This window comes from Agelaius phoeniceus, chromosome 36 (assembly GCF_051311805.1).
Source record: "Agelaius phoeniceus isolate bAgePho1 chromosome 36, bAgePho1.hap1, whole genome shotgun sequence".
Classification (NCBI taxonomy): Eukaryota; Metazoa; Chordata; class Aves; order Passeriformes; family Icteridae; genus Agelaius; species Agelaius phoeniceus.
This window is the reverse complement of record NC_135300.1, coordinates 942796-968159: the sequence shown is the minus strand read 5'-3', so window position 1 is coordinate 968159 and position 25364 is coordinate 942796. Positions and strand designations below refer to the sequence as shown.

The window sequence follows — 25364 nt, the reverse complement described above, 5'->3', positions numbered from 1 at the left end:
GGCGTTAATTAAAGCTCATTTACATAAATCTGCATAAATTAGCGTTTATTAACACTTTTTCCACTCGTTTATTGCCAAAAAAAGCTCCCGCGAGAAGCGGAAAAACCGCGAGAATTCACCCGAAGCGCAGTGAAAATCCTGGCCCTGGAATTTGGGGGGGAAAAAATCCCAAATTCGGGGGAAAAACACAAAGTGAAGAGAAAAAAACTCCCAAATTTGGGGAAAAACCAAAAAGTGCAGGAGAAAAAAAAAATCCCAGATTTGGGGAAAAAGGCAAAAAGTGCAGGGGAAAAAATCCCAAATTTCTTTTTTTTCCTGATTAAAAACCTCGCCCACCTCAGAATTCCCTGCCCCGAACCCATTTTGGGGGAAAAAAGCAAATTTTGGGGGTTTCTGGCCAGAAAGAGGAAGGAATTTGGGGGAAATGAGGAATTTTGGGGGTTCTGGGAAGCCCTGGGGGCGCTGGAGGCAAAATCCACAACTTAAGGCAATTTTGGGATGTTTTGAGCACCTGTTGCGGGGTTTGGGAAGGATTTGGGGATTTCTTGGAAGAATTTGGGGTTTTTGGGAAAATTTGGAGTTTTTTTGGGAAGTTGCTCCCAAAATTCCCCCCAGGGATCATTTTTGGAGTAAAATTCTTTTGGAGTAAAATTTTTGGGGGGTAAAAAACCGGGAAAATGGGAATAAAATCCCAGGAAAATGGGAATAAAAATCCCAGGAAAATGGGAATAAAAACTGAGGAAAAACGGGAATAAAATCCAGGAAAAATGGGAATAAAAATCCACCTCTGGATGGAATTTTATCTGAGCCCTCAAATCCCCAAAAAAAAGATCTGGGAAAGGGAAAATTGGGGGGAAAAAAGGAGATTTTGGTGCTGGTTTGGCCTCGGGATCTGCAGCCGGGATTCCCACGGGATCCACCCTTGGCCAAGGGATCGGGGAGGGATTCCTGGGGGATCCCCTCTCAATTCCTGGGGGATCACCCCCTTTTCCAGCAGGATTCCCAAGGGATCAACCAGGGATTCCCGGCGGGATCTCCCCTTGATTCCCGAGGGATCCCTCAGTGTGGATCCCAGCAGGATTCTCACTCCGGGGATCCCTGGGATCCCCATTCCTGCAGGATCCCCACTCCCAGGATCCTCGTTCCTGCTGTCAGTCCCAGCAGATCCCGGGTGGATCCAGCAGGATCCCCACGACCCCCGGGATCTCCATTGCTGCTGTCAGTCCCAGCAGATTCCGGCTGATTCCGGAGGGATCCCAGTGGATCCAGCGGGATCCCCACTCCCAGGTTCCCCGGGATCCCTGTTTTCGCTGTCAGTCCCAGCAGATCCCGGGGTGGGATCCCAGTGGATCCAGCAGGATCAGTCCCAGCAGGATCCCCATTCCCAGGATCCCCGTTCTCGCTGTCAGTCCCAGCCGATTCCCACCAATCCTGGGGTTGGATCCCGTGGGCGGATCCCTCGGGCGGATCCCTCGGGCGGATCCCCGGGGCCGGATCCCTCAGTCGGATCCCTCGGGCGGATCCCTCAGTCGGGTTTGCGGCCCAGCCTGCGGAAGACACTGCGGGGGCCGCAGGAGGAGCTGCTGACCTGGCCGCAGCCCCAGGCGCCCCCCGAGCTGGACACGGCCCCGTCCTGCGCCGCCGTCGTTCCGGAACATTCCCGGCGCTTCTTCAGCACGCCGGCGTAGGGCAGCGCCTCGGGATCCGCCGGATCCCCCGCGCCGCCATCGGCCGCGGCCGGGTCGGGGCCCTCCGGGGCGGCGCCCAGGCGGCTGAACACCCCCGAGGGCTGAGGGAGAGACAAATGGAGATCCCAGCGGATCCCGGGTCCTGCGCCACCCCTGGATCCCCTGGATCCTCCCCCCTGGATCCCCAGGATCCCCTGGATCCTCCCCCCATGGATCCCACCTGCCTTGGATCCCCTGGATCCTCCCCCATGGATCCCCAAGATCCCCTGGATCCTCCCCCCCATGGATCCCGCCTGCTTTGGATCCTGCAGCACCCCTGGATCCCCTGGATCCTCCCCCCATGGATCCCATCTGCCTCAGATCCTTCTCTTCTCTCTGGATCCCATCCTACTCTGGATCCCCTGGATCCTTCCCCCCCCAGCTCACGCTTCCCCCAGACCCCACCTCCCCTGGGCCGTGCCCCTCTGGATCCTTCCCCCATGGATCCCACCTCCTCTGGATCCTGATCCTTAGACTCCAGATCCTTCTCCCCCTGGATCTCACCTCCCCTGGACCCCGACCCTCTGGATCCTGGATCCTTGATCCTTTTCCCCCTGGATCTTGTTCTCCCTGGATCCCGATCCCTGGATTTTGGATCCTTTTTCCCCTCGATCTTGGCCCCTCTGGATCCTGGATTGTTTTGCCCCTGAATCTTCTTCTCCTTGGATCCTCCCCTCCCTGGGTCCCTTCCCTGCTGGATCCTTTTCTCCCTGGATCCTGGATCCTTTTTCCCCTGGATCCTTCCTTTCCCTGGATCTCTCCCTCCCTGGATCCTTTTCCCCACTGGATCCTTCCCTTGGCTCGGTCCTTCCCCCCCCAGGATCCCAGCCCCCTCTCCTGCTCTCCCGTATTTCACTGTCAGATCCCAGCCGGATCCAGCCCCTCCCCCACACCAGATCCCACCCCCCCGATCCCCACCCCCACCCTGGATCCCCCCCCAGATCCCTCGGGATCCCTCGGGATCCCCCCTCACCTTGGCTCCGGCGGCTGCGGCCGCTTTGGCCTCGGCCCCGAGGCGCTCGAACACCGAGGGCCGGCCCAGACCTGCAGGGTTTGGGGGGAAATTCAGGGATTTTGGGAAAATTGGGGATTCTGGGGAAAATTGGGGATTCTGGGGGGGAAAAATGGGGGGGATTTGGGATCCGGGAAGGGAAACTTGGGATCTGGGAGGGGAAACTGGGGTGTGGGAGGGGAATTTTGGGATCGAGGAGAGGAAATTCGGGATCCACCAGGGAAACCCAGGATCCAGGAAGGGAAATTTGGGATCCAGGAAGAGGAAATTTGGGATCTGGGAGGGGAATTTTGGGATCCAGGAGGGAAAAATTCAGGATCCAGGAGAAGAAATTGGGATCCTGGAGGAGAAATTCAGGATCCAGGAGAGGAAATTCAAGATCCAGGAGGGGAAATTGGGGATCCACCAGGGAACCTTGGATCCACGAGGAGAAACTCAGGATCCAGGAGGAGAAATTGGGGATCCAAGAGAGGAAATTGGGGATCCAGGAGGGGAAATTTGGGGATCCAAGAGGGGAAAACTCCAGCTCCAGGAGGGGAAATTTGGGATCCACCAGGGAGCCCCAGGATTCAAGAGGGGCACTTTGGGATCCAGGAAGGAAAATTCAGGATCCAGGAAAGGAAGCTGGGGAATCCGGGAGGGGAAATTCAGGATCCAAAGGGGGAAATTTGGGATCCACCGGGGACGCCCCGGGACCCAGGAGGGGAAATCCAGGAGCACAAACCCTGGGATCCAGGAGGGGAAATCCAGGAGCGCAAACCCCGGGACCCAGGAGGGGAAATCCAGGAGCGCAAACCCCGGGATCCAGGAGGGGAAATCCAGGAGGGCAAACCCCGGGATCCAGGAGGGGAAATCCAGGAGTGCAAACCCCGGGATCCAGGAGGGGAAATCCAGGAGCGCAAACCCTGGGATCCCCCAGGAGGGGAAATCCAGGAGCGCAAACCCTGGGATCCAGGAAGGGAAATCCAGGAGCGCAAACCCCGGGATCCAGGAGGGGAAATCCAGGAGTGCAAACCCCGGGATCCAGGAGGGGAAATCCAGGAGCGCAAACCCCGGGATCCAGGAGGGGAAATCCAGGAGCACAAACCCCGGGATCCAGGAGGGGAAATCCAGGAGTGCAAACCCCGGGATCTGCTGGGATCGCCAGGATCCGCCGCGCACGCACCTCGTGCCGCCTGCAGGCGCAGGATGTGGCGGCTGCGGGCCGTGGTGCCCTTGGGCAGCCGGATCACGTACTTGCCCTCGGCCTCGGCCGTCACCCGGCGCCGCTTGGGCAGCGCCGACGGCGCCTCGGAGCCGGATCCGCCTGCGGGGAGGGGGGAAAAGGGATCCGGGGAGCGGGGATCCACTGGGATGGGTGCAGGGGGATCCGGGGGGATCTGCTCCTTCTGATTGGGCTGCGGTGATGCCAGGGCTCTCCAGCCCCCCTGGAGTGATCCCAGCTCCACCCTGATCACTCTGGAATGATCCCAGCCCCTCTGGATTGATCCCAGCTCCACCCTGATCACCCTGGAGTGATCCCAGCTCCACCCTGATCACCCTGGAGTGATCCCAGCTCCACCCTGATCACCCTGGAGTGATCCCAGCTCCTCTGGATCAATCCCAGCTCCATCCCTGATCCCTTTGGATCAATCCCAGCCCCTCTGGATTGATCCCAGCTCCACCCTGACCACCCTGGATTGATCCCAGCCCCTCTGGAGTGATCCCAGCTCCACCCTGATCCCTCTGGAGTGATCCCAGCCCCTCTGGATTGATCCCAGCCCTCCTGGATTGATCCCAGCTCCACCCTGATCACCCTGGATTGATCCCAGCTCCACCCTGATCCTTCTGGAGTGATCCCAGCCCCTCTGGATTGATCCCAGCTCCACCCTGATCACCCTGGAGTGATCCCAGCTCCTTCTGAGGCCTCTGGATTGATCTCAGTTCCCTCTGGATTGATCCCAGCTCCACCCTGATCCCTCTGGAGTGATCCCAGCCCCTCTGGATTGATCCCAGCTCCACCCTGATCACCCTGGATTGATCCCAGCCCCTCTGGATTGATCCCAGCCCCTCTGGATTGATCCCAGCTCCACCCTGATCACCCTGGATCGATCCCAGCTCCACCCTGATCACCCTGGATTGATCCCAGCTCCACCCCGATCCTTCTGGATTGATCCCAGCCCCCCTGGATCAATCCCAGCTCCATCCCTGATCACCCTGGATCAATCCCAGCTCTGTCCTGATCCCTTTGGATCAATCCCAGCCCCTCTGGATCGATCCCAGCTCCATCCCTGATCCCTTTGGATCAATCCCAGCCCCTCTGGATTGATCCCAGCTCCATCCCTGATCCCTCTGGATCAATCCCAGCCCCTCTGGATCGATCCCAGCTCTGCCCTGATCCCTCTGAATCAATCCCAGCCCCTCTGGATCAATCCCAGCTCCATCCCTGATCCCTCTGGATCAATCCCAGCCCCTCTGGATCAATCCCAGCTCTGCCCTGATCCCTCTGGATCAATCCCAGCCCCTCTGGATCCCTCGATCCCCATCTCCCTGCCCTCCCCCAGGCTCTCCAGCCCCACAGTGGATCCCCGAGGGATCCCAGGATATTTTGGGTGGGAACAGCCCCCTTTGGGGTCCTTACCGGCCCCGTTGGGGACGGTGACGGAGATCCCGGTGCCGGGCGGGTTCCGGGGGGCGCGGGGCGGGCCGGGGTCACGGCTCAGGCTCTTGGTGATCATCCTGCCCGCGGCCCCGCACGGATCCCGGCCCTGATCCCGCTGCTGATCCCGGCCCTGATCCCGCTGCTGATCCCGGGGCTGGTGATCCCGGGGCTGGTGATCCGGTGGATCCCGCTGATCCCGCCGGGATCCCCCCACAGCCTCGGGCTGCAGCGACTCCGAGGCCGCCCGGCACATTTCCTGTGGGGGATCCACAACGCCGGGAGGGTTTGGGGGGTTCCCGGGTCCCAGCGGGTCCCAGGGGATCCCAGCAGGTCCCAGGGGATCCCAGCGGGTCCCAGGGGATCCCAGGGGATCCCGTACCTGCCTGTGCACCACCTTGGCGTGGCGCAGGATGGCGATGACGTCGCCCACCACGGTGATGCCCAGCTCCTTCATCAGCTCCTTGGTCAGGTCCAGCAGCATGTTCTTGTGGATCCTGCAGGGGGGAGGATGGGATCCGCTGGGATCCGCTGGGATCCGCTCCAGAGATCCCCTCCCTCCTGCCCGGATCCACTGACACGTACCCACATTGCCCCGGGATCCACCCCCATTCCTGGGGGGCTCTGCCCCCCCATTTTTGGGGGTCTCTCCCAGGGGTCTCTCCCCCTCATTTTTGGGATCTCCCTCCCCACCACTTTTGGGGGTCTCTCTCCCCATTTTCAGGGGTCTCTCCCTCCCCATTTTTGGGATCTCTCCCCACTTTTGGGGGTCTCTCTCCCCATTTTTGGGGGTCTCTTCCCCCATTTTTGGGAGTCTCTCTCCCCATTTTCAGGGGTCTCTGCCCCCCCATTCTCGGGGGTCTCTCTCCCCCATTTTTGTGGGTCTCTCCCAGGGGTCTCTCTCCCCCCATTTTTGGGGGTCTCTCTCCCCATTTTTGGGATCTCTCTCTCCCCATTTTTGGGGATCTCTCTCCCCCATTTTTGGGGGTCTCTCCTCTCCATTTTTGGGGGTCTCTCTCCCCATTTCTGGGATCTCTCTCTCTCCTCATTTTTGGGGATCTCTCTCCCCCATTTTTGAGGGTCTCTCCTCCCCATTTTTGGGGGTCTCTCTCCATTTTTGGGGGTCTCTCTCCCCATTTTTGGGGGTCTCTCTCCCCATTTTTGGGATCTCTCTCCCCCATTTTTGGGATCTCTCTCTCCCCATTTTTGGGTCTCTCTCCCCATTTTTGGGTCTCTCTCCCCCCATTTTTGGGGGTCTCTCTCCCCATTTTTGGGATCTCTCTCTCTCCTCATTTTTGGGGATCTCTCCTCCCCATTTTTGGGGATCTCTCTCCCCCATTTTTGAGATCTCTCTCCCCATTTTTGGGATCTCTCTCCCCCCATTTTTGAGGGTCTTTCTCCCCATTTTGGGGGGTCTCTCTCCCCATTTTGGGGGTCTCTCTTCCCCACCTGTTGTCCACGAAGGCCACGGCGTAGCCCAGGGCAGGGCCCGGGGGGATCCCGGCGTCCTCAAAGAAACGGAGCCACTCCGAGGTGGCTGCGGAAAAATGGGGGGAAAATACGGGAAAAAAATGAGAAAAAACGGGAAAAATGGGGAAAAAAACCCGAGAAAAATGAGAAAAAACGGGGAAAAAAAAGGGAAAAATGGGGGGAAAATGGGAAAAAAACAGGAAAAATAGGAGAAAATGGGGAAAGATGAGAAAAAAAAAGAGAACGTGGGGATAAATTAGGGGGGAATAGGGAAGAATTGGGAAAATTGGGAGAAAATGGGGACAAAATACTTTTGGGGGGAAAAATGTGATTGGGGATTAAGAAAATGGGATTTGGGGAGGGAAAAATGTGATTTTAGGGGAGAAGATGGGATTTGGGGGCAAAAAAAGGGATTCAGGGGAGAAAAAGGGAATTTGGGGTGAAAAATTTGGATTGGGGGAGGGAGGGGAAATGGGACTGGGGGGGAGGGGAATGGGACCAGGAGGGGGAGGGGCAGCCCAGGGTGACTCCAGGGTCATTCCAGGCGTTCCCAGCTGTCCCTGGATTAACAGGAATGGGGGGGGACAGGGGAGGGGTTTGGGAAGGGATTTTGGGGATTTTCGGGGCCCAGCCCTCGCCAGGAGATTTTGAAAGGGATTTTTGGGAGGTTTTTTAAGGAATTTGGGGGATTTTGGGGTTGTTTGACAGAGAATTGTGGATTTTTTTTCTTTTTTTTTTAATTTTGCGGTGTTTCACAGAAAATTTTAGAATTTTTGGGGTGGTTATGGTGAATTTTGGGGTGTTTAGCGGGGGTGGGGGGGGATTTTGGGATGTTTCAGAGGGAACTTTGGGGGCGTTTGGGGGAATTTTTGGGGTTTTTTGGGTCCATCCCTCACCCATGGTGCCGAGCTGGATTTGGCAGAGCCGGATCAGGCAGGAGCGATCTGGGGGGGGTGAGGGGAGAGGTCAGGGGGGGTTTTTGAGGGGCTGCCCCACATCCCCCCCACCCAGAGACCCCCAAAAACCTCTCCTGACCCCTCAGATCCCCCCAAACCCCTCCAGACCCTTCCTCAATGTCCCTTTCCCCTCAGACCCCCCCCTTTTCCCTCCTCCTGACCCCCTCAAAACCCCCCAGACCCCCCTCAGACCCCCCCTTTTCCCTCCTCCTGACCCCCTCAAAACCCCCCAGACCCCCCAAACCCTCAGACCCGTCCCCATTTTCCCTTTCCCCTCAGACCCCCCCTGACCCCTCAGACCCCCCGACCCCTCCTCAACTTCTCTTTCCCCTCACACCCCCCTCCCCATTTTCCCTCAGACCCCTCCTCAATCTCCCTTTCCCCTCAGACTCCTCCTTATTTTCTCTTTCCCCTCACGCTCCACCCTCACCCCTCGGACCCCCTCAGACCCTTCCTCAATCTCCTTTTCCCCTCAGACCCCTCCCCATTTTCCCTCAGACCCCCCCAGCCCCCCCCATTCCCCCCTCACCTCCCCTCGCCCCATCCCGGGGCCCCTCACGGGACGCGCCGGAAGTGACGTCAGGCGCCGCCGGAGGGGGCGGGGCCTGGCCGAGGAGGGCGCCCCCCAGCGGACGGAGCGTGAGGGCGGCGCTGGACGGTACCAAGGGGAGACAGAGGGGGGGGACGGGGGGGAGCGACCGCGAAACGCCCCAAAAACTGCCCAGAAACCGCCCCGAAACTGCCGCGAAACCGCCCCAAAAACTGTCCCGAAATCTGCCCTAAACCGCCCCAAAAACTGTCACGAAACTGTCCCAAAATCGCCCCAAAACTGCCTCATAGCCGCCCCAAAACTGCCACGAAACCGCTCCAAAATCTGCCCCACAAATTGCCCCCAAACTGCCCCAAAACCGCCCCAAAAACTGTCCTGAAACTGTCCGAAAATCCGCTCCAAAACTGCCCCAAAACAGCCCGAAAACTGCCACAAAACTGCCACGAACCCGCCCCAAAAACTCTCCCGAAACTGTCCCAAAACCGCCCCAAAATCTGCTCCAAAACTGCCTCAAAACAGCCCCAAAAATGCCTCAAAACCTGCCCTAAACCCAGCCTGAACCCAGCCCTAAATGTGTCCTGAATGTGTCCCCAAATGGACCCTAAGTATGTCCCCAAATTGGTCCCAAATATGTCCCAAAATGGACCCAAATGTGTCCCCAGAACAGCCCTAAACGCGTCTCTAAACTGCTCCTAAATTTGTCCCAAAGAGGCTCCAAAACCAGACCCTAACAGGCCCTAAATGTGTCCCCAAACTGACCCCAAAAGTGGCCCCAAACATCCCTGAACCCGTCCTGGCCCTGCCCCAAATTTGGGGACCCCACCCTGCCCCGAGGGGGCCCAGCCCCAATTTTGGGGTGAGGGAGGTCCCTTCCTGTCCCCTCCCAGCGTTTGGATCCCGGGAATTCTTTGGGGTCTCCTCTGAACCCCCGGGATTTTTGGGGTCCCTCCCCTGCCCCTGCACCCCAGAAACCCCAAATTCCCCCAAGGGGTAAATCCGGATTTTCCTGTTCCAGCCTCGTGTCGGGATGGGGCTGAACGGAGCCTACAAGCAGGTAGGGCCGGGGACACCCCAAAAATCTGAATTTGGGACTCCTGGGACGCCCCAAAATCCACATGGGGCGGATTCTCTGCCCCAAACCCCAAATTTGAGGGTCCTGGGACACCCCAAAATCCAAACTGGGAGGATTCCCTGCCCCAAAACCCAAATCTGGGGGTGCCAAACCTCTAAATTTGGGATCACAGAGCCCCCAACTCCCCGAATTTTGGGGCTCCCCCAACCCCAAACTCCCACAGGAACCCCTGGGAATGGGGGTGGGGGGATCCTGGGAATTTTGGGGGATCCTGGGAATTTCAGGGTGTGCTTCAACCCCCTCCCCCCTAAATTTGGGGTCTCCACCCCCCAAATTTGGGGTCATTCCCCCCCAGCTGGAGCCTCCGGAGCCTCGTGAGACGCCGCCCCCCAAGGTACCCCCTGCCCAAGCCCTTCCCTGCATCATGGATGGGACAAAACCCCCAAAATTAACCAAAAACCCCCAATTTTGGGGTCTGTCCCCCCCAAACCCCAGCGCCCCCATGGCGCCGCGCTCTTCGTCCTCCTCTCCATCCTCTTCCTCCTCACCTTCCTCCTCCTCCTCCTCCACCTGCGTGCCCATGGCGGCGACGCCGACGTCACCTGTGGGGACACCTGCAGGTAAGGCTGGGTGTGGGGGTGAGGGGACCCCAAAAACCCCCCGGGACACCCCAAAAAACTCCCCAGGACCCCACAAAAACCCCACAGGACCCCTCAAAACCCCCCTGGACCCCACAAAACCGCCCTGGAGCCCCCAAAACTCCCCCAGGACCCCACAAGAAACTTCCCAGGACCCCTCAAACCCCCCCCCAGGACCCCCCATAACCCTCTAGGACTGCCCCAAAAAACCCCCAGAATCCCCCCAAAACCCCCCAGGACCCCCCCAAAAAAAGCCCCAAAGTCCCCCTGGACCCCCCAAACCCCCCAGGACCCCCCAAACCCCCCCAAATTGGGCAGGATCGTGCTGGTGGAGAGCATCCCCGAGGGCCTGGCCGTGGGCACCGTGCCCGGCCCCTCCACCTTCGAGGCCTGGCAGGAGCTGCTGGCCAGGGCCACCCGCAGCGTGGACATCGCCTCCTTCTACTGGACACTGACCAACGCCGACACACGGACGCACGAGCCCAGCGCGGAGCAGGTCTGCTGCCCGTTCTGACCTCCCTATGCATTTTTTGCCCTTTTTTCCTGGTTTTTCCCCCATTTTTTCCCCTATTTTTTGCCCCTGTTTTACCCATTTTTACCCTTTTTCCCCCCTTTTTTTCCCCATTTTTTTCCCTTTTTATGTCCATTTTTGCTCCTTTTTTTTGCGTGGTTTTCCCTGTTTTTTACCTGGCTTTTGCCTGATTTTTGCCCATTATTCCCCGATTTTGTCCATTTTTTCCCATTTTATTTTTGCTCATTTTTGCCCATTTCCCTCCAGTTTTGTCCATTTTTTCGCCTGTTTTTTTGCCCGTTTTTACCCATTTTTCCTTGGTTTTTTCCTCCCATTTCTCCCTGTTTTTTTTCCCAATTTCCCCTGATTTGTCCCCATTTTTCCCCTGCCCTCAGGGTGAGCGGCTCCTGGCGGCGCTGCAGCAGCTGCTGACCCACGATTTCCCCATTTTTCCCATTTTCCCCTGATTTGTCCCCATTTTTCCCCCCCTCAGGATGAGCAGCTCCTGGCGGCGCTGCAGCAGCTGCTGACCCACGATTTCCCCATTTTTCCCCCCATTTTCCCTCAGGGTGAGCGGCTCCTGGCGGCGCTGCAGCGGCTGCCGGCCCGTGATTTCCCCATTTTCCCATTTCCCCATTTTTCCCCCCATTTTTCCCCCCAATTTCCCCTGATTTGTCCCCATTTTCCCCTGCCCTCAGGGTGAGCGGCTCCTGGCGGCGCTGCAGTGGCTGCCGGCCCGCGATTTCCCCATTCCCCATTTTCCCAATTTCCCCTGATTTGTCCCCATTTGCCCTCAGGGTGAGCAGCTCCTGGCGGCGCTGCAGCAGCTGCCAGCCCATGATTTCCCCATTTTCCCAATTTCCCCTGATTTGTCCCCATTTGCCCTCAGGGTGAGCAGCTCCTGGCGGCGCTGCAGCAGCTGCCGGGCCGTGGCGTGGCCGTGCGCGTTGCGGTCAGCGCGCCCTCGCCCTCCGCGCCCCTGGACGATCTCCAAGCCCTGGAGCGCAGCGGTGAGCGGGGACGGGGCCGCCCCCAATTTGGGGGTCCCGGTGGGATCCAGGGGGGGTTCAGGTTCGGGTGGGTGACGGCGGTGCCGGTGCCGCAGGTGCGGCCGTGCGCGCCGTGGACCTGCCGCGCCTGACGGGCGGCGTGCTGCACACCAAGTTCTGGCTGGTGGACGGCGCCCATCTCTACATCGGCAGCGCCAACATGGACTGGAGGGCCCTGACGCAGGTGGGTTGTGACAGGGGCGGGGACAAACCCGGTGGGATTGGTGCCGAACCCGATGGATGGTGCCAAACCCAATGTGGATGGTGCCAAACCCAATGTGGATGGTGCCAAACCCAGCATGGATGGTGCCAAACCCAATGGGGTCAGTTTGGAACCCAATGGATGGTGCCAAACCCAATGTGGATGGTGCCAAACCCAATGGATGGTGCCAAACCCAGCATGGATGGTGCCAAACCCAGCATGGATGGTGCCAAACCCGGCGGGATTGACCCCAAACCCAATAGGGTTCACCCCAAACCCAATGGATGGTGCCAAACCCAGTGGGGTCAGTTTGGAACCCAGTGGATGGTGCCAAACCCGGTGGGGTTGGTGTGGAACCCAATGAGGTTGACCCCAAACCCAATGTGGATGGTGCCAAACCCGGCAGGATTGACCCCAAACCCAATAGGGTTCACCCCAAACCCAATGGGATTGGTGTGGAACCCAATGGGGTTGACCCCAAACCCAATGAGCTTGACCAAAACTCAATGGATGGTCCCAAACCCAATGACTTGACCCAAACTCAACACGGACGGTGCCAAACTCAATGGATGGTGCCAAACCCAACACAGATGACCCCAAACCCAATGAGCTTGACCCAAACCCAGCACGGACGGTGCCAAACCCAACACAGATGACCCCAAACCCAATGGATGGTGCCAAACCCAACACGGATGGTGCCAAACCCAACACAGATGACCCCAAACCCAATGGATGGTGCCAAACCCAACACAGATGATCCCAAACCCAACGAGCTTGACCCAAACCCAACATGGGCAGTGCCAAACCCAACACAGATGATCCCAAATCCAATGGATGGCACCAAACCCAACGAGCTTGACCCAAACCCAACACAGATGATCCCAAACCCAACGAGCTTGACCCAAACCCAACACGGACGGTTCCAAACCCACCGGTTGGTGCTCAACCCAACGGGATGGGCACCCCCACCCCCATCGCCGGGGCCATCCCAACCCCGTCCATCGGGGAGGGACAACGACGCCGTCCCACGCGCCGCAGGTGAAGGAGCTCGGAGCTGCCATCTACAACTGCAGCTGCTTGGCCAAAGATTTGGGCAAAATCTTCGAGGCCTACTGGTCACTGGGCGTCCCCGACGCGTCCATCCCGGCGCCGTGGCCGGACAGCTTCTCCACCTCCATCAACCTGGAGACCCCGCTGGAGATGACGCTCAACGGCACGGAGGCCGCCGTCTTCTTCTCGGTAGGTGCCGCGCCGGCGCTGGGGTCACCACAATGGGGTCACCACGATGGGGTCACCACACTGAGGTCACCATGATGGGGTCACCATGCTGGGGTCACCACGCTGGGGTCACCACACCAGGGTCACCACGATGGGGTCACCACACTGAGGTCACCACGATGGGGTCACCATGCTGGGGGTTGCCATGCTGGGGTCACCACACTGAGGGTCACCACAATGGGGTCACCAAGATGGGGGTCACCATGCTGGGGGTCACCATACTGAGGTCACACCCACTGTGGGTCACCACAATGGGGCCAAACCCACCCTGATGTCACCAAACCAGGGTCACCACACTGGGGGTCACCACACCGGGGTCACCACACCAGGGTCAAACCCACCCTGATGTCACCATACCAGGGTCACCACACCAGGGTCACCACACCATGGGTCAAACCCACTGTGGGTCAAACCCACCATGGGTCACCACACTGGGGTCACCATACTGGGGGTCACCATGCTGGGGTCAAACCCACCCTGATGTCACCACACCGGGGTCAAACCCACCATGGGTCACACCCATTGTGGGTTGCCACACCAGGGTCAAACTCACCCTGATGTCACCACACTGGGGGTCACCACACTGGGGTCAAACCCATTGTGGGTCACCACACCAGGGTCACCACACTGGGGTCAAACCCACCATGGGTCACACCCACTGTGCGTCACCACACCAGGGTCAAACCCACCCTGATGTCACCACACCGGGGGTCACCATACCGGGGGTCACCATGCTGATGTCACCACACCAGGGGTCACCACACCAAGGTCCCACCCCCCATGTTGCCCCCTCCCCTCAGAGCTCCCCGCCCCCTCTGTGCGCCGCCGGCCGCACCCCGGACCTGGACGCTCTCCTGTCGGTGATCGACGGCGCCGAGTCCTTCGTGGACGTGGCGGTGATGAGCTACGTGGTGGGCACGGAGTTCTCGCGGCCGCGGCGCTTCTGGCCGGCCATCGACGAGCGGCTGCGGCGCGCCGTGGTGGAGCGCGGGGCCGCGCTGCGGCTGCTGGCCGGCTGCTGGCCCCACAGCCGCGCCGCCATGTTCCCCTTCCTGCGCTCCCTGGCCGCCCTGGCCGACAACGGAACCCGCTACGGCGTCCAGGTGGTGCGTGACAACAGGGGGTGACATCAGGGGGTGACATCGGGGGGTGACAACGGGCGGGTGACAACGGGGGGTGACATTGAGGGGTGACATCGGGGGGTGACGTCAGGGGGTGACATCGGGGGGTGACATCGGGGGGGTGACAACGGGGGTGACATTGAGGGGTGACATTGGGCGGGTGACATCAGGGGGTGACATTGGGGGGTGACATTGAGGGGTGACAACGGGGGGTGACAACGGGGGGTGACATTGGGGGGTGACATTGGGGGTGACATTGAGGCAGGTGGCAATGACATCAGGGGGTGACATTGTCATCAGGGGAGTGACAGTTCCCTGGGGAGGTGACAATCCTCTCAGGGGTGTGACAGTCCCCTCAGGGGGTATGACAGTCCTTTTTGGGGGAGTCCTTTCGAGGTGTGACAATCCCCTCAGAGGGGTGGCAATCCCCTCAGGGTAGGTGGTGACAATCTCCTTTGGGCAGATGGTGACAGTCCCCTCAGGGTGGGTGACAGTCCCCTTGGGGTGGTGACAATCATGGTGACAATCCCCTCAGGGGTGTGACAGTCCCTTGGGGAAAGGTGACAGTGCTTTGTAGGGGTGTGACAGTCCCTCAGAGGTGACAGTCCCTCAGGGTGGGTGACAGTCCTTTGTAGGGGTGTGACAGTCCCTCAGGAAGATGGTGACAGTCCCTTTGGGGAGGTGACAATCCCCCCAGAGGTGACAGTCCCTCAGGGTGGGTGCCAGTCCCTTTGGGGAGGGATGGGTGACAGTCCCTTTGGGGAGGTGACAGTCCTTTGTAGGGGTGTGTCAGTCCTTCAGGGTGGGTGCCAGTCCCTTTGGGAGGTGACAGTCCCTTGTAGGGGTGTGACAGTCCCTTTGGGAGGTGACAATCCCCCCAGAGGTGCCAGTCCCTTGTAGGGGTGTGACAGTCCCTCAGGGTGGGTGACAATCCCCCCAGAGGTGACAGTCCCTGTCCCCATGGCAGCGCCTGTTCCTGGTGCCAGTGCCCCAGAGGTGACAGTCCCTCAGGGTGGGTGACAGTCCCTTGTAGGGGTGTGACAGTCCCTTGGGGAGATGGTGACAGTCCCTTGTAGGGGTGTGACAGTCCCTTTGGGGACATGCCAGTCCCCCAGAGGTGACAGTCCCTGTCCCCACGGCAGCGCCTGTTCCTGGTGCCGTCCAGCGCGGCCCAGAGCCGCATCCCCTTCGCCCGCGTCAGCCACACCAAGTACATGGTGACCGACAAGGCCGCCTACGTGGGTCAGCGCGGGCGTGGGGGCGCTCTGGGCTGCTTTGGGGGGTTTGGGGGCGTTTGGGGACGCTTTGGGGTGATTTGGGGGGTTTGGGGGCGTTTGGGGTGCTTTGGGCTGTGATTTGGGGTGTGATTTGGAGCATTTTGGGGTGTTATAGGTGTTTTGGGGTGATTTGGGGTGTTACAGGGCATCTTGGGGCGTTACAGGGGCGTTTTGGGGTATTGCAGGGTATTTGGGGCGATTTGGGCTGTTTTGGGCTGCTTTGGGGGCATTCGGGGGTGTTACAGGGCGTGTGGAGCTGTTTTGGGATGTTTTGGGATATTTGGGGGAGTTTTGTCGTCTTTCGGGGTGGTTTTGGCTACTCAGTAGCATTTTGGGTTGTTTTGAGGCACTTTGGGTTGGTTTTGTGGTACTTTGGGGGGGTTTTGTGGTATTTGGGTGCGTTTTGGTGGCGTTTTGGGGCGTTCTGACGCATTTTGAGCTGGTTTTGCAGCGCGTCCCCCCCGTTTTCCCCCCAGGCACATCCAACTGGTCCGGGGATTACTTCGAGCGCACGGCGGGCTCGGCGCTGGTGGTGGCGCAGCCCGGGCCGGGCGCGGGCACGTTCCGGGAGCGGCTCCGGGCCGTGTTCGAGCGCGATTGGAGCTCCCGCTACAGCGTCGACATCGGCGACACCCGGAGCTGGGCCGGCCGCTGCGGGCCCCGGTAGCGCCGGGGGGACCCCGCGGGGGGCGCCGGGTTTGGGGGGGAAAAATAAAAGAAATGGGTTCGGTGGAGGAGGTGGTGGTGCGGTGTGTGATTGTTGGGTCCTCAAACCCTTCCTGGAGCCCCAAACCCATCCCTGGACCCCCAAATCCCATCCCTGGACCCCGAAACCCCTTCCTGGACCCCCAAACCCCTTCCTGGACCCCCAAACCCCTTCCTGGACCCCCAAATCCCATCCCTGGACCCCCAAACCCATCCCTGAACCCCCAAACCTCTTCCTAGATCCCCCAAATTCCTCCCTGGACCCCCCCAGCCCCATCACACTCCAGGTTTTTTTTTGGGATTAACATTTATTCTGGCCAAAACAAGCGTGAGGGGCCGGGCTGGGGGGCAGCAGCCTTGTGCCCCCCTTCCCTTGTTAATAGAAACACCCCAAAAATGGGCCCAAAAGCCTCAAATCCCCCCGAAAAAAAAAATAAAAGCTGGATTAGGAATTTGGGAAGGATGGAGGGAGTTAGAGAGGGTCTGGGGGAGCTCAGTCACCGCTTTTGGGAGGTCCCCAAAGCCCCCCCCGGCTGGAACGGGGGCTCACGGCTCTCCACAGATTTGGGGGCTCAGCACCAGCTGCGGCAGCTGGAATTTGGGGGTCCCCTCAGCCCGGAGCCCCCCGGGATCGCAGCGGGAGGAGACGCCCCCGAGCCCGGGGCTTTGGGGGTCCCCGGGGCACAGCTCCACATCGGGGAACCGCATCCTCCCCACCTTGGGGGGCTCCGGAGAGGCCCCCCCGGGGCTGAAACCCACCCTGGGCACCCATCGGCGCCGCCGGGGGTTCCCATCGCGGGCGGCTCCGCCTTCCTCGGGCGCCGCCTTGGAGCCGCCCCTCCTCATCCTCCCGGAGGGTCCCGCGCCGCCCGCGGAGGAGCCAGCCCCGAATTTGGGCAGTTTCACCCCAAAGCGGCGCCCGGGGGGCTCCGCGGTGCCGTCCAAGCCCGGCGGCGCCAGCTCCAGAACCGGAACCTTCAGCACCGGCGGTTCCGGAGCCCGGCGGGCCTCGGGGCGCTCCGGTGCCGGGGCCGGTGCCGGTTCCGGTCCCGGCAGGGCGAACCCCACGGCGGGGATGGGGATCCGGGGCGGCCACGGCGGCGCCGAAGCGCCCCGAGATTTGGGTCTGGAGCGGAGCGTCCCGGGGGGCTCCGGTGCCGTCCAGCCCAGGCTCAGGCTCTCGGCGCTGCCCCCCCGCTTCGGGGGCGCTTTGGGGACCCCCCCGGGGCGGAGGTCGGGGCTGGAGCCCCCGAATTTGGGCAGCGCCGCCGCCGCGATGCCGAAGCGCGGGGCGCGGAGCCGGGGAGAGCCCGGAGCGGCCCCGACCCCGAAGCGGGGACCATCCTCGATGTCACCGAACGGCGCCAGCGACAATTTGGGGACCTTCAGCTTGGCCCCGGCGTCTCCCACGGCGCCCAGATCCAGCTCCACGCTGGGAATGGCGATCCCGGGGGGCGACGGCGGAGGGGGGGTCCCGCCGCCCTCCCGCAGCTTGGCCAGCGCCCACCCGAGACGGGGCAGGCGGAATTTGGGGGGCTTGGGGGCGATTTCCACCGCCGGAGCCTCCAGCTCCCGGCCGAGCTTCCGCAGCCCCTCGGCAAACCTGGAGGCCGAGTCCGGGGGGCTGCCGGGGGGCTCCGGGCCGGCGCGGCCGAGCTCCGGCACCAGCTCCACGGCGGCTTTGGGCACGTCGATGGGCACGGAGGGGACGCGGAGCGCCGGGAATGCGCCCCGAGCCCCCTCCTCATCTCCTCCGGCGCCGGCGGGGGTCGTGGCCGGGCCCCCCTTCGCCCACGGGGGTGGGCTCAGCCCCAGGGGGGCCTTGGGAGCCGCCAGCTCCACGGCCGGGATGCGGGAGCCGGGCTCGGGCGGCTCCGGGGGCGGCGGCCGGGCCGCGGCCGCTTCCCGCACGGTCAGGCGGGGCCGCGGCGGCTCCGGGGGCACCGGGGGCACCGCGCCGGGGGCGCCGCGCGGCTTCGGAAGCTTCGGGAGCTTGGGAAGGGCCAATTCCACCGAGACCGGGGCGGCGGCGGCGGCGGCGGGAGGGACGGGCGGCGCTGCGGGCGGCTTCTTGGGGGCCGTGGGCATCGCCATGGGCTGGGGGGACAGGGCGGTGTGGGGAGCCCCGACAGCCCAAAAACCATCCCCAAACCCACAAACACCCCCAAACCCATCCACAGGGAGCCCCGACACCCCAAAAACCATCCCCAAACCCATCCACAGGGAGCCCCGACACCCCAAAAACCATCCCCAAATCCATCCACAGGGAGCCCCGACACCCCAAAAACCATCCCCAAAGCCATAAACACTCCCAAACCCATCCACAGGGAGCCCCGACACCCCAAAAACCATCCCCAAACCCACAAACACCCCGAAATCCATCCACAGGGAGCCCCGACACCCCAAAAACCATCTCCAAACCCATCCACAGGGAGCCCCGACAGCCCAAAAACCATCCCCAAACCCATCCACAGGGAGCCCCGACACCCCAAAAACCATTCTGCACCCACAGGGAGCCCCAAACACCCCAAAACCCCACCCCACATCCATAGGGACCCTCCACACGCCATTCTGCATCTGCAGGGACCCCCAAACGCCCCCAAACCCACCCACAGGGAGCCCCAAACACCCCCAAACCCATCCACAGGGACCCCCAAACACCCCAAAACCTCACCCTCTATCCATAGGGACCACCCCCCATCCATAGGGACCACCCCCCATCCATAGGGACCCACAAACACCCCCTCATCTATAGGGACTCACATCTATAGGGATCCCCCCTTCCACAGGGACCCCCCCATCCACAGGGACCCCCCATCCACAGGGACCCCCCCATCCACAGGGACCCCCCCCATCCACAGGGACCCCCAAACCGTGGGGGTCTCTCACCATTCTGGCGGTGCCGTCCCGCTGTCCCTCGGGGGTGCCGGGGGTGCCCCGGCGCAGGTGCAGGGACACGCGGCAGCCCCCGGCCCCCTCCAGCAGCCGCCCCACGGCCTCGGGGGACGCGCCCTCGAAGGAGACCCTCACCCCCAGGACACGGTCACCTGCGGGGACACGGGTGGGACGGCCCGGGGGGCGCCGTGTCACCCCCAGTGCCACCCCTGAGCCACCCCCAATGTCACCAGTGCCACCCCCAGTGCCACCAGTGCCACCCCCGGTGTCACATTGTCACCCCCAGTGTCACCTTGTCACCCCCAGTGCCCCCCCATGTCCCCCCAGTGCCTCCCAGTGTCCCCCCCCAGTGCCTCCCAGTGTCCCCTCCCAGTCCCCCCAGTCCCCCCAGTGCCTCCCAGTGTCCCCAGTGTCCCCCAGTGTCCCCAGTGCGCTCACCCTGGCGCAGCCGCAGGGATTTGGGGGCCTCGGCCACGTAGACCCCATGGCTGTCGCGGGCCAGGCGGAGCCCCCTCCCCAATTCAGCGCCCGGGCCCAGCTCCAGCACCTCCTGCATGGGAGGGGGCACAGGGGGACATTGAGGGGGGGGGGATCTCCCTCGGTGACCCCTCCCCAGCCCCGGGTCCCCCCCCCCTGCAGACCCCTCCTCACCTCCATGGTGGGGGGTCCCTCTTTTGGGGGGTCTCGGGGGGAACGAGCAGAGGTTGGTGGTGATGGGTCCTGGAAAAGGGGCGCAGAGACCCCAAAATGCTCATTGCAGCCCCCAAACTCCATTACAGCCCCCCAAATCCCCCCATTGCACCCCAAACCCCACTACAGTCTCCCAAATCCCCCCAAAATCCCCCCAACCTCCATCAGAGCCCCCCAAATCCTCCCCAAACCCAATCACAGCCACCGAAATCTCTCCCACTGCACCCCCAAACTTCATTAAAGCCCCCCAAACCAAACCACAGCCCCCAAATCCCATCGAATCCCCCCAAATCCCCTCTAAACCCCATCAAATCCCCCCAAATCCCCCCTAAAGCCCATCCCAGCCCCTTTTTCGCAGCCCTCACCCCAAGTTCCCCTCCTCACCTTCCCGCTGCGTTGCTGCTCTGCCGCTGGCTCCGCGTCCCCCCCACCCCCAGCTCGGGGACCCCCCCCCTTTTTTTGGAATCCCCCCTCCCCCCCACGCAGCCGCCGGACAAGGGGGGTCCTTGTCCTGCCCCCCCCCCGGGGAATTCCGGGAATTTGGGGCAATCAGCAGAAATTCCCGTGGGATGGAGCCGGGCCCGAGGCCGGGATGGGGGGGAGAGACCTCGGGGACCCCCCAAAACTTGCTCCAAACCACCCCCGGGACCCCCAAAACCTCCCCATAACCCCCTAAATCACCCCGGGAACCCCTAAATCCCCCACATTGCCCCCTAAACCACCCCCAGGACTCCCAAAATCACCCCTGGGACCTCCCAAACTTCCCCATAACCCCCTAAACCACCCCTAGGACCCCTTAAACCTCCCCATAACCCCCTAAACCACCCCTGGAACCCCCTAACCCCCTCCCCAAACCCCAAAATCACCCCTAGGACCCCCCAAATATCTCCTGTGATCCCCAAATCACCCCTGTGACTCCCTAAAGCACCCCTGGGACCCCTAAACAACCCCTGGGTCCCCCTAAACCTCGAGGGATTCCCATAACATCCCTGGGACCCCCTGAACCACTCCCCTTTTTCACCAGTTTTAGGGTCAAGATTGAGGGAAGACCTTCTTTACGCATTATTTTATTTAGGGCTCTAAATTGAGAGGGAATCTCCTTATGCCGTCATTCTAAGGTTTAAATCAAGGAGAGAAAATGGTGGGGAAACGCGAGGGGAGAAAAGGGCGGGAAACGAGAGGGGAGAAAAGGATGGAAAACGTGAAGGGAGAAACGGACAGGGAAATGTGAAGGGGAAAATGGCGGGGACACGTGAGGGGGAAAATGGCGGGGAAACATGAGGGGAGAAAAGGGGGGGGAAATGTGAGAGCAAAAGAGAGGGAAATGTGAGGGGAGAAGAGAGAGAAACGTGAGGGGAAAAGAAAGGGAATCGTGAGGGGAAAAAAGCGGGAAACGTGAGGGGAGAAATGGGCGGAAACCGTGAGGGGAGAAATGGGCGGGGAAACGTGAGGGGGAAAATGGCGGCGAAACACGAGGGGGAAAGGGCGGGAATCGTGAGGGGAGAAGAGAGAGAAAGAAATGTGAGGGGAGGAGAGAGAGAAATGGGAGGGGGAAAGAGAGGGAAATGTGAGGGGAGAAAAGGGCGGGGAAACGTGAGGGGGAAAGGGCGGGGAAACGTGAGGGAAAATGGCGAGGGGAGAAAAGGGGGGGAATCGTGAGGGAGGGGAGAAGGGGGGAAAATGTGACGGGAAAAGAAAGGGAAACGTGAGGGGAGAAAAGGATGGAAAATGTGAGGGGAAAAGGAGAGGTTTGGGTCACCTGAGGGGATTTGGAGGGTCACTAAGGGGCCTCAGGGGATGCTGAGGGATTCAGGGGTGCTCTGAGGGGTTTGGGGTCTTCACACCAAGGAGCTCTGGAGAGCCTGTGGAGAACTTTGGGGGATGCTGCTCTGAGATCTCCTCTGCCTGGATTTTCACGGTGAGCCGCCCTCAAATTCCACCCGGAGGAGGGTCAGGGAGGTGGAATGGCTCCTAAAATCGCTCCTCCGAAAACATCGGGCTGTGTTGGGCTGAAATGTGGGGACCCCTCCTCTTAAAAGGCCAGAGGCCTCATCCCCCAGTGTTGGGGACGATTGGAATGGTCCTTGCCTCCAGTTTCCACCTCTGGGTGACATTGGGAGGGGTCCGTGCCTCAGTTTCCCCCTGCAGGTGACATGAGGAGGGGTCCGTGCCTCAGTTTCCCCCTCCAGGTGACATTGGGAGGGGTCCGTGCCTCAGTTTCCCCCTGCAGGTGACATGAGGAGGGGTCTGTGCCTCAGTTTCCCCCTCCAGGTGACATTGGGAGGGGTCCGTGCCTCAGTTTCCCCCCCCCAGGTGACAAAGGGGGGATCCCGTGCTTCAGTTTCCCCCTGCAGGTGACAAGAGGGGGATTCCGTGCCTCAGTTTCCCCCTGCAGGTGACATGAGGGGGATTCCGTGCCTCAGTTTCCCCCTGCAGGTGATATGAGGAGGGGTCCGTGCCTCAGTTTCCCGCTCTGGGTGACAAAGGGGGGGTCCGTGCCTCAGTTTCCCCCTCCAGGTGACAAAAGGGGGGGGTCCGTGCCTCAGTTTCCCCCCCAGGTGACAAAAGGGGGGTCCGTGCCTCAGTTTCCCGCCCCCTCCCCCCCCCCGGACCCTCCCCCCTCACGTCACGGGTGGGGGAGGGGCCGCAGGTGTCACCGCCAGCCCTCGCGACACCGGGGGGGACACGATCGGTGACACCCGCGGGGGGGGGGCGGGACGGGACCCCCTGAGACCACCCGGGAATCCCCGAACTTCACCCGGGACCCCCTGAACTGGGCTCGGGACCCCCCAAACTTCAGCCGGGACCCCCAAAACCCCCGCGGCCATGGCTGAGGGGGAAGGAGAGGACGATGTGCAGTTCCTGCGGACGGTGAGGAACTGGGAGATACTGGGAGATACTGGGGGATACTGGGAGATACTGGGAGAAATTGGGAGGGGATACTGGGAGGAAACTGGGAGAAATTGGGGGAGATACTGGGAGGAAACTGGGAGAAATTCGGGGGGAATATTGGGAACAAACGGAGAAATTGGGGGCGATACTGGGAGAGAACTGGGAGAAATTGGGGAGAACACTGGGAGGGGAAAGTGAGAGGACTGGGAGGAAACTGGGGAAAATTCAGGGGGATACTGGGAGATACTGGGGGAAACTGGGAAAGGGAAACTGGGAGAAATTGGGGGGGATACTGGGAGGAAACTGGGAGGATTTGAGGAGCAGAACTGGGGATACTGGGAGAGGAAACTGGGGGGACTGGGAGAGGGAACTGGGAGAGGGAACTGGGAGGACTGGGAGATACTGGGATGAACTTGGAGGGGGACTGGGAATACAAAGAGCTATTGGGGGATACTGGGAGATACTGGGATGGACTGGGGAGTGAAACGGGATACTGGGAGATACTGGGGAGGGAAACGGGATACTGGGAGATACTGGGATGGACTGGGGAGGAAAACTGGGGATACTGGGAGATGTTGGGGAGGGAAACTGGGGATACTGAGAGATACTGGGGAGGGAAACTGGGGATACTGGGAGATATTGGGGAGGGAAAGTGGGGATACTGGGATGAACTGGGATGAACTGGGAGGAGCCCTGGGAAGGGGGGGGGTCACCCCACCCCTCCCCCCACCTGTTCCGGGCTCCCAAAAAAGCAACACGGGGGGGGGGGGGTGAGGAGGGGGAGCAGCTGCTGGGGGGGGGAGGGGCGACACCAGATCCCCCCCAGGGGGGTCGGGAAGGGGGGGCGGATGGGGGAGGGGCGTCCCAGTTGTTCTGTCCCAGTTTCTCCCAGTTTGGCCTCAAAATGAGACTGGGGGGGGGGGGGAGGGGGCGAAGGGGTGACCTTGGGCATGGGGGGAGGGGGGAAATGCTGAGCTCAGCAGATTTTGGGGGATTTTTGGGGAGGGGGAAACTGAGTCACGGAGCCGCCCCTCCCCCCCCAGTCCCCTCCCATGGCATCCCCGGCCCGCGGGTGGAATCTGCCCCTCCCCCACCCCCAATTTCGGGGGGGGGGGGGGCCCGAGTGATGGGAGCAGGTGGGGGAGGGGGAGGGGGAGCCCAACTCCTTGGGGGGGGGGGGGGGGGAGGAAAGAGGGGTCCTAAACCCCCAAAAAAGGGTTTGGGGGCACCCAGGGGGTCCTGACCCCCCCCCCCATAAAATTTGGGGGTACCCAGGGGGTCCTGACCCCCCCCTATAAAATTTGGGGGTACCCAAGGGGTCGTGACCCCCCCCAAAAAAGGGTTTTGGGGTACTCAGAGGGTGTCCTGACCCCCCAAAAAAGGATTTGGGGGACACCCAGGGGTCCTGACACCCTCCCATAAAATTTGGGGGCACCCAAGGGGTCATGACTCCCCCCAAAAAAGGGTTTGGGGGTACCCAGGGGGTCCTGATACCCCCAAAAAGGGTTTGGGGGTACCCAGGGGGTCCTGATACCCCCAAAAAAGGGTTTGGGGGTATCCAAGGCATCCTGATTTTGGGGGATATTTTGGGGTTCTGAGGATATTTTGGGGGGATATTTTGGCATCCTGGGAGTATTTTGGGATTCTGGGGATCGTTTTGGGGGGATATTTTGAGATTCTGGGAATATTTTGGGGTACTGAACCCCCAGTCTGCCTCCCGGAGGATGAGCTGCTCCTGCAGTGATTTTGGGGTTTCATTTTGGGGTATTTTGGGGATATTTTGGGGTGCTGAACCCCAATTTTTCACCTCAGGGCGACGAGGTGGTCCTGCAGTGCCACCCCACCCCATAGGGACATAATGAGATTTTTTTTTGGTTTTCTGTGATTTTTTGGTTTTCTGGGGATAGTTTGGTTTTCTGGTGGATATTTTGAGGTATTTTGGGGATATTTTGGGGTGTTCTGGGGATATTTTGGGGTGCTGAACCCCAGTTTCCCCCCAGGATGATGAGGTGGTCCTGCAGTGCCACCCCACCCCATAGGGACATAATGGGATTTTTTGGGTGTTCTGAGGGGTGTTTCAGGGTGCTGGTTTGTTGTTTTGATTTCTGATGGGTATTTTGGGGTGTTCTGGGGATATTTTGGGGTGTTCTGGGGATATTTTGGGGTGCTGAAGCCCGGTTTTCCCCCAGGATGATGAGGTGGTCCTGCAGTGCCACCCCACCCCATAGGGACATAATGGGGTTTTTTGGGTGTTCTGAGGGGTGTTTTAGGGTGCTGGTTTGTTGTTTTGATTTCTGATGGGTATTTTGGGGTGTTCTGGGGATATTTTGGGGTGTTCTGGGGATATTTTGGGGTGCTGAAGCCCGGTTTTCCCCCAGGATGATGAGGTGGTCCTGCAGTGCACCACGACGCTGCTGAAGGAGCAGCTCAAGCTCTGCCTGTCGGTCGAGGGCTTTGGGAACCGCCTGTGCTCCCTGGAGCCCACCTCTAATGCACAGGTCAGACCCTCCCCGCCTTGGGGAGACCCCCAGAATTCGGGGAGACCCCCAGAATTCCTGGGAGGCTGGGGGGACCCCGGGAGACCCCAAGTTTGGGGGATTTGGGGGGATTTTGGGGGGTTTTGGGCATCTGAGGGAGGATTTAGGGGCTGGGATATCTGAACACAAAACACGGCCTCAAAC

At 60.8% G+C, this 25364-nt stretch overlaps 3 protein-coding genes across 3 annotated transcripts in view; 2 read left to right on the top strand and 1 right to left on the bottom strand.

Annotated features, from left to right (window-relative positions):
* Positions 1–28: 28 nt before the first annotated feature.
* Positions 29–8406, bottom strand: C36H19orf47 (chromosome 36 C19orf47 homolog). The gene is made up of 8 exons (XM_054653964.2): positions 8333–8406; positions 7744–7791; positions 6827–6914; positions 5760–5874; positions 5360–5636; positions 3905–4045; positions 2701–2771; positions 29–1789 (listed from the first exon to the last, which is right to left on the bottom strand). Exons 2-8 carry the CDS (start codon positions 7745–7747, stop codon positions 1526–1528), a joined length of 960 nt encoding a protein of 319 aa, XP_054509939.2. The 5' UTR covers positions 7748–7791; positions 8333–8406; the 3' UTR covers positions 29–1525.
* PLD3 (phospholipase D family member 3) lies at positions 8346–16235 on the top strand. Its single transcript, XM_054653963.2, has 11 exons — positions 8346–8461; positions 9369–9407; positions 9781–9819; positions 9921–10045; positions 10382–10559; positions 11464–11584; positions 11680–11807; positions 12864–13064; positions 13904–14209; positions 15367–15466; positions 15978–16235. The coding sequence occupies exons 2-11, from the start codon at positions 9381–9383 to the stop codon at positions 16166–16168; spliced, it is 1416 nt and encodes a 471-aa protein (XP_054509938.2). The 5' UTR covers positions 8346–8461; positions 9369–9380; the 3' UTR covers positions 16169–16235.
* Positions 16236–22617: 6382 nt separating this feature from the next.
* The window catches only part of RYR1 (ryanodine receptor 1), an 80276-nt gene continuing 77529 nt past the window's right edge, over positions 22618–25364 (top strand). The window contains 2 exon segments of the mRNA XM_077192878.1: positions 22618–22662; positions 25062–25181. Of these exon segments, the coding sequence (XP_077048993.1) occupies positions 22618–22662; positions 25062–25181 (165 nt within the window).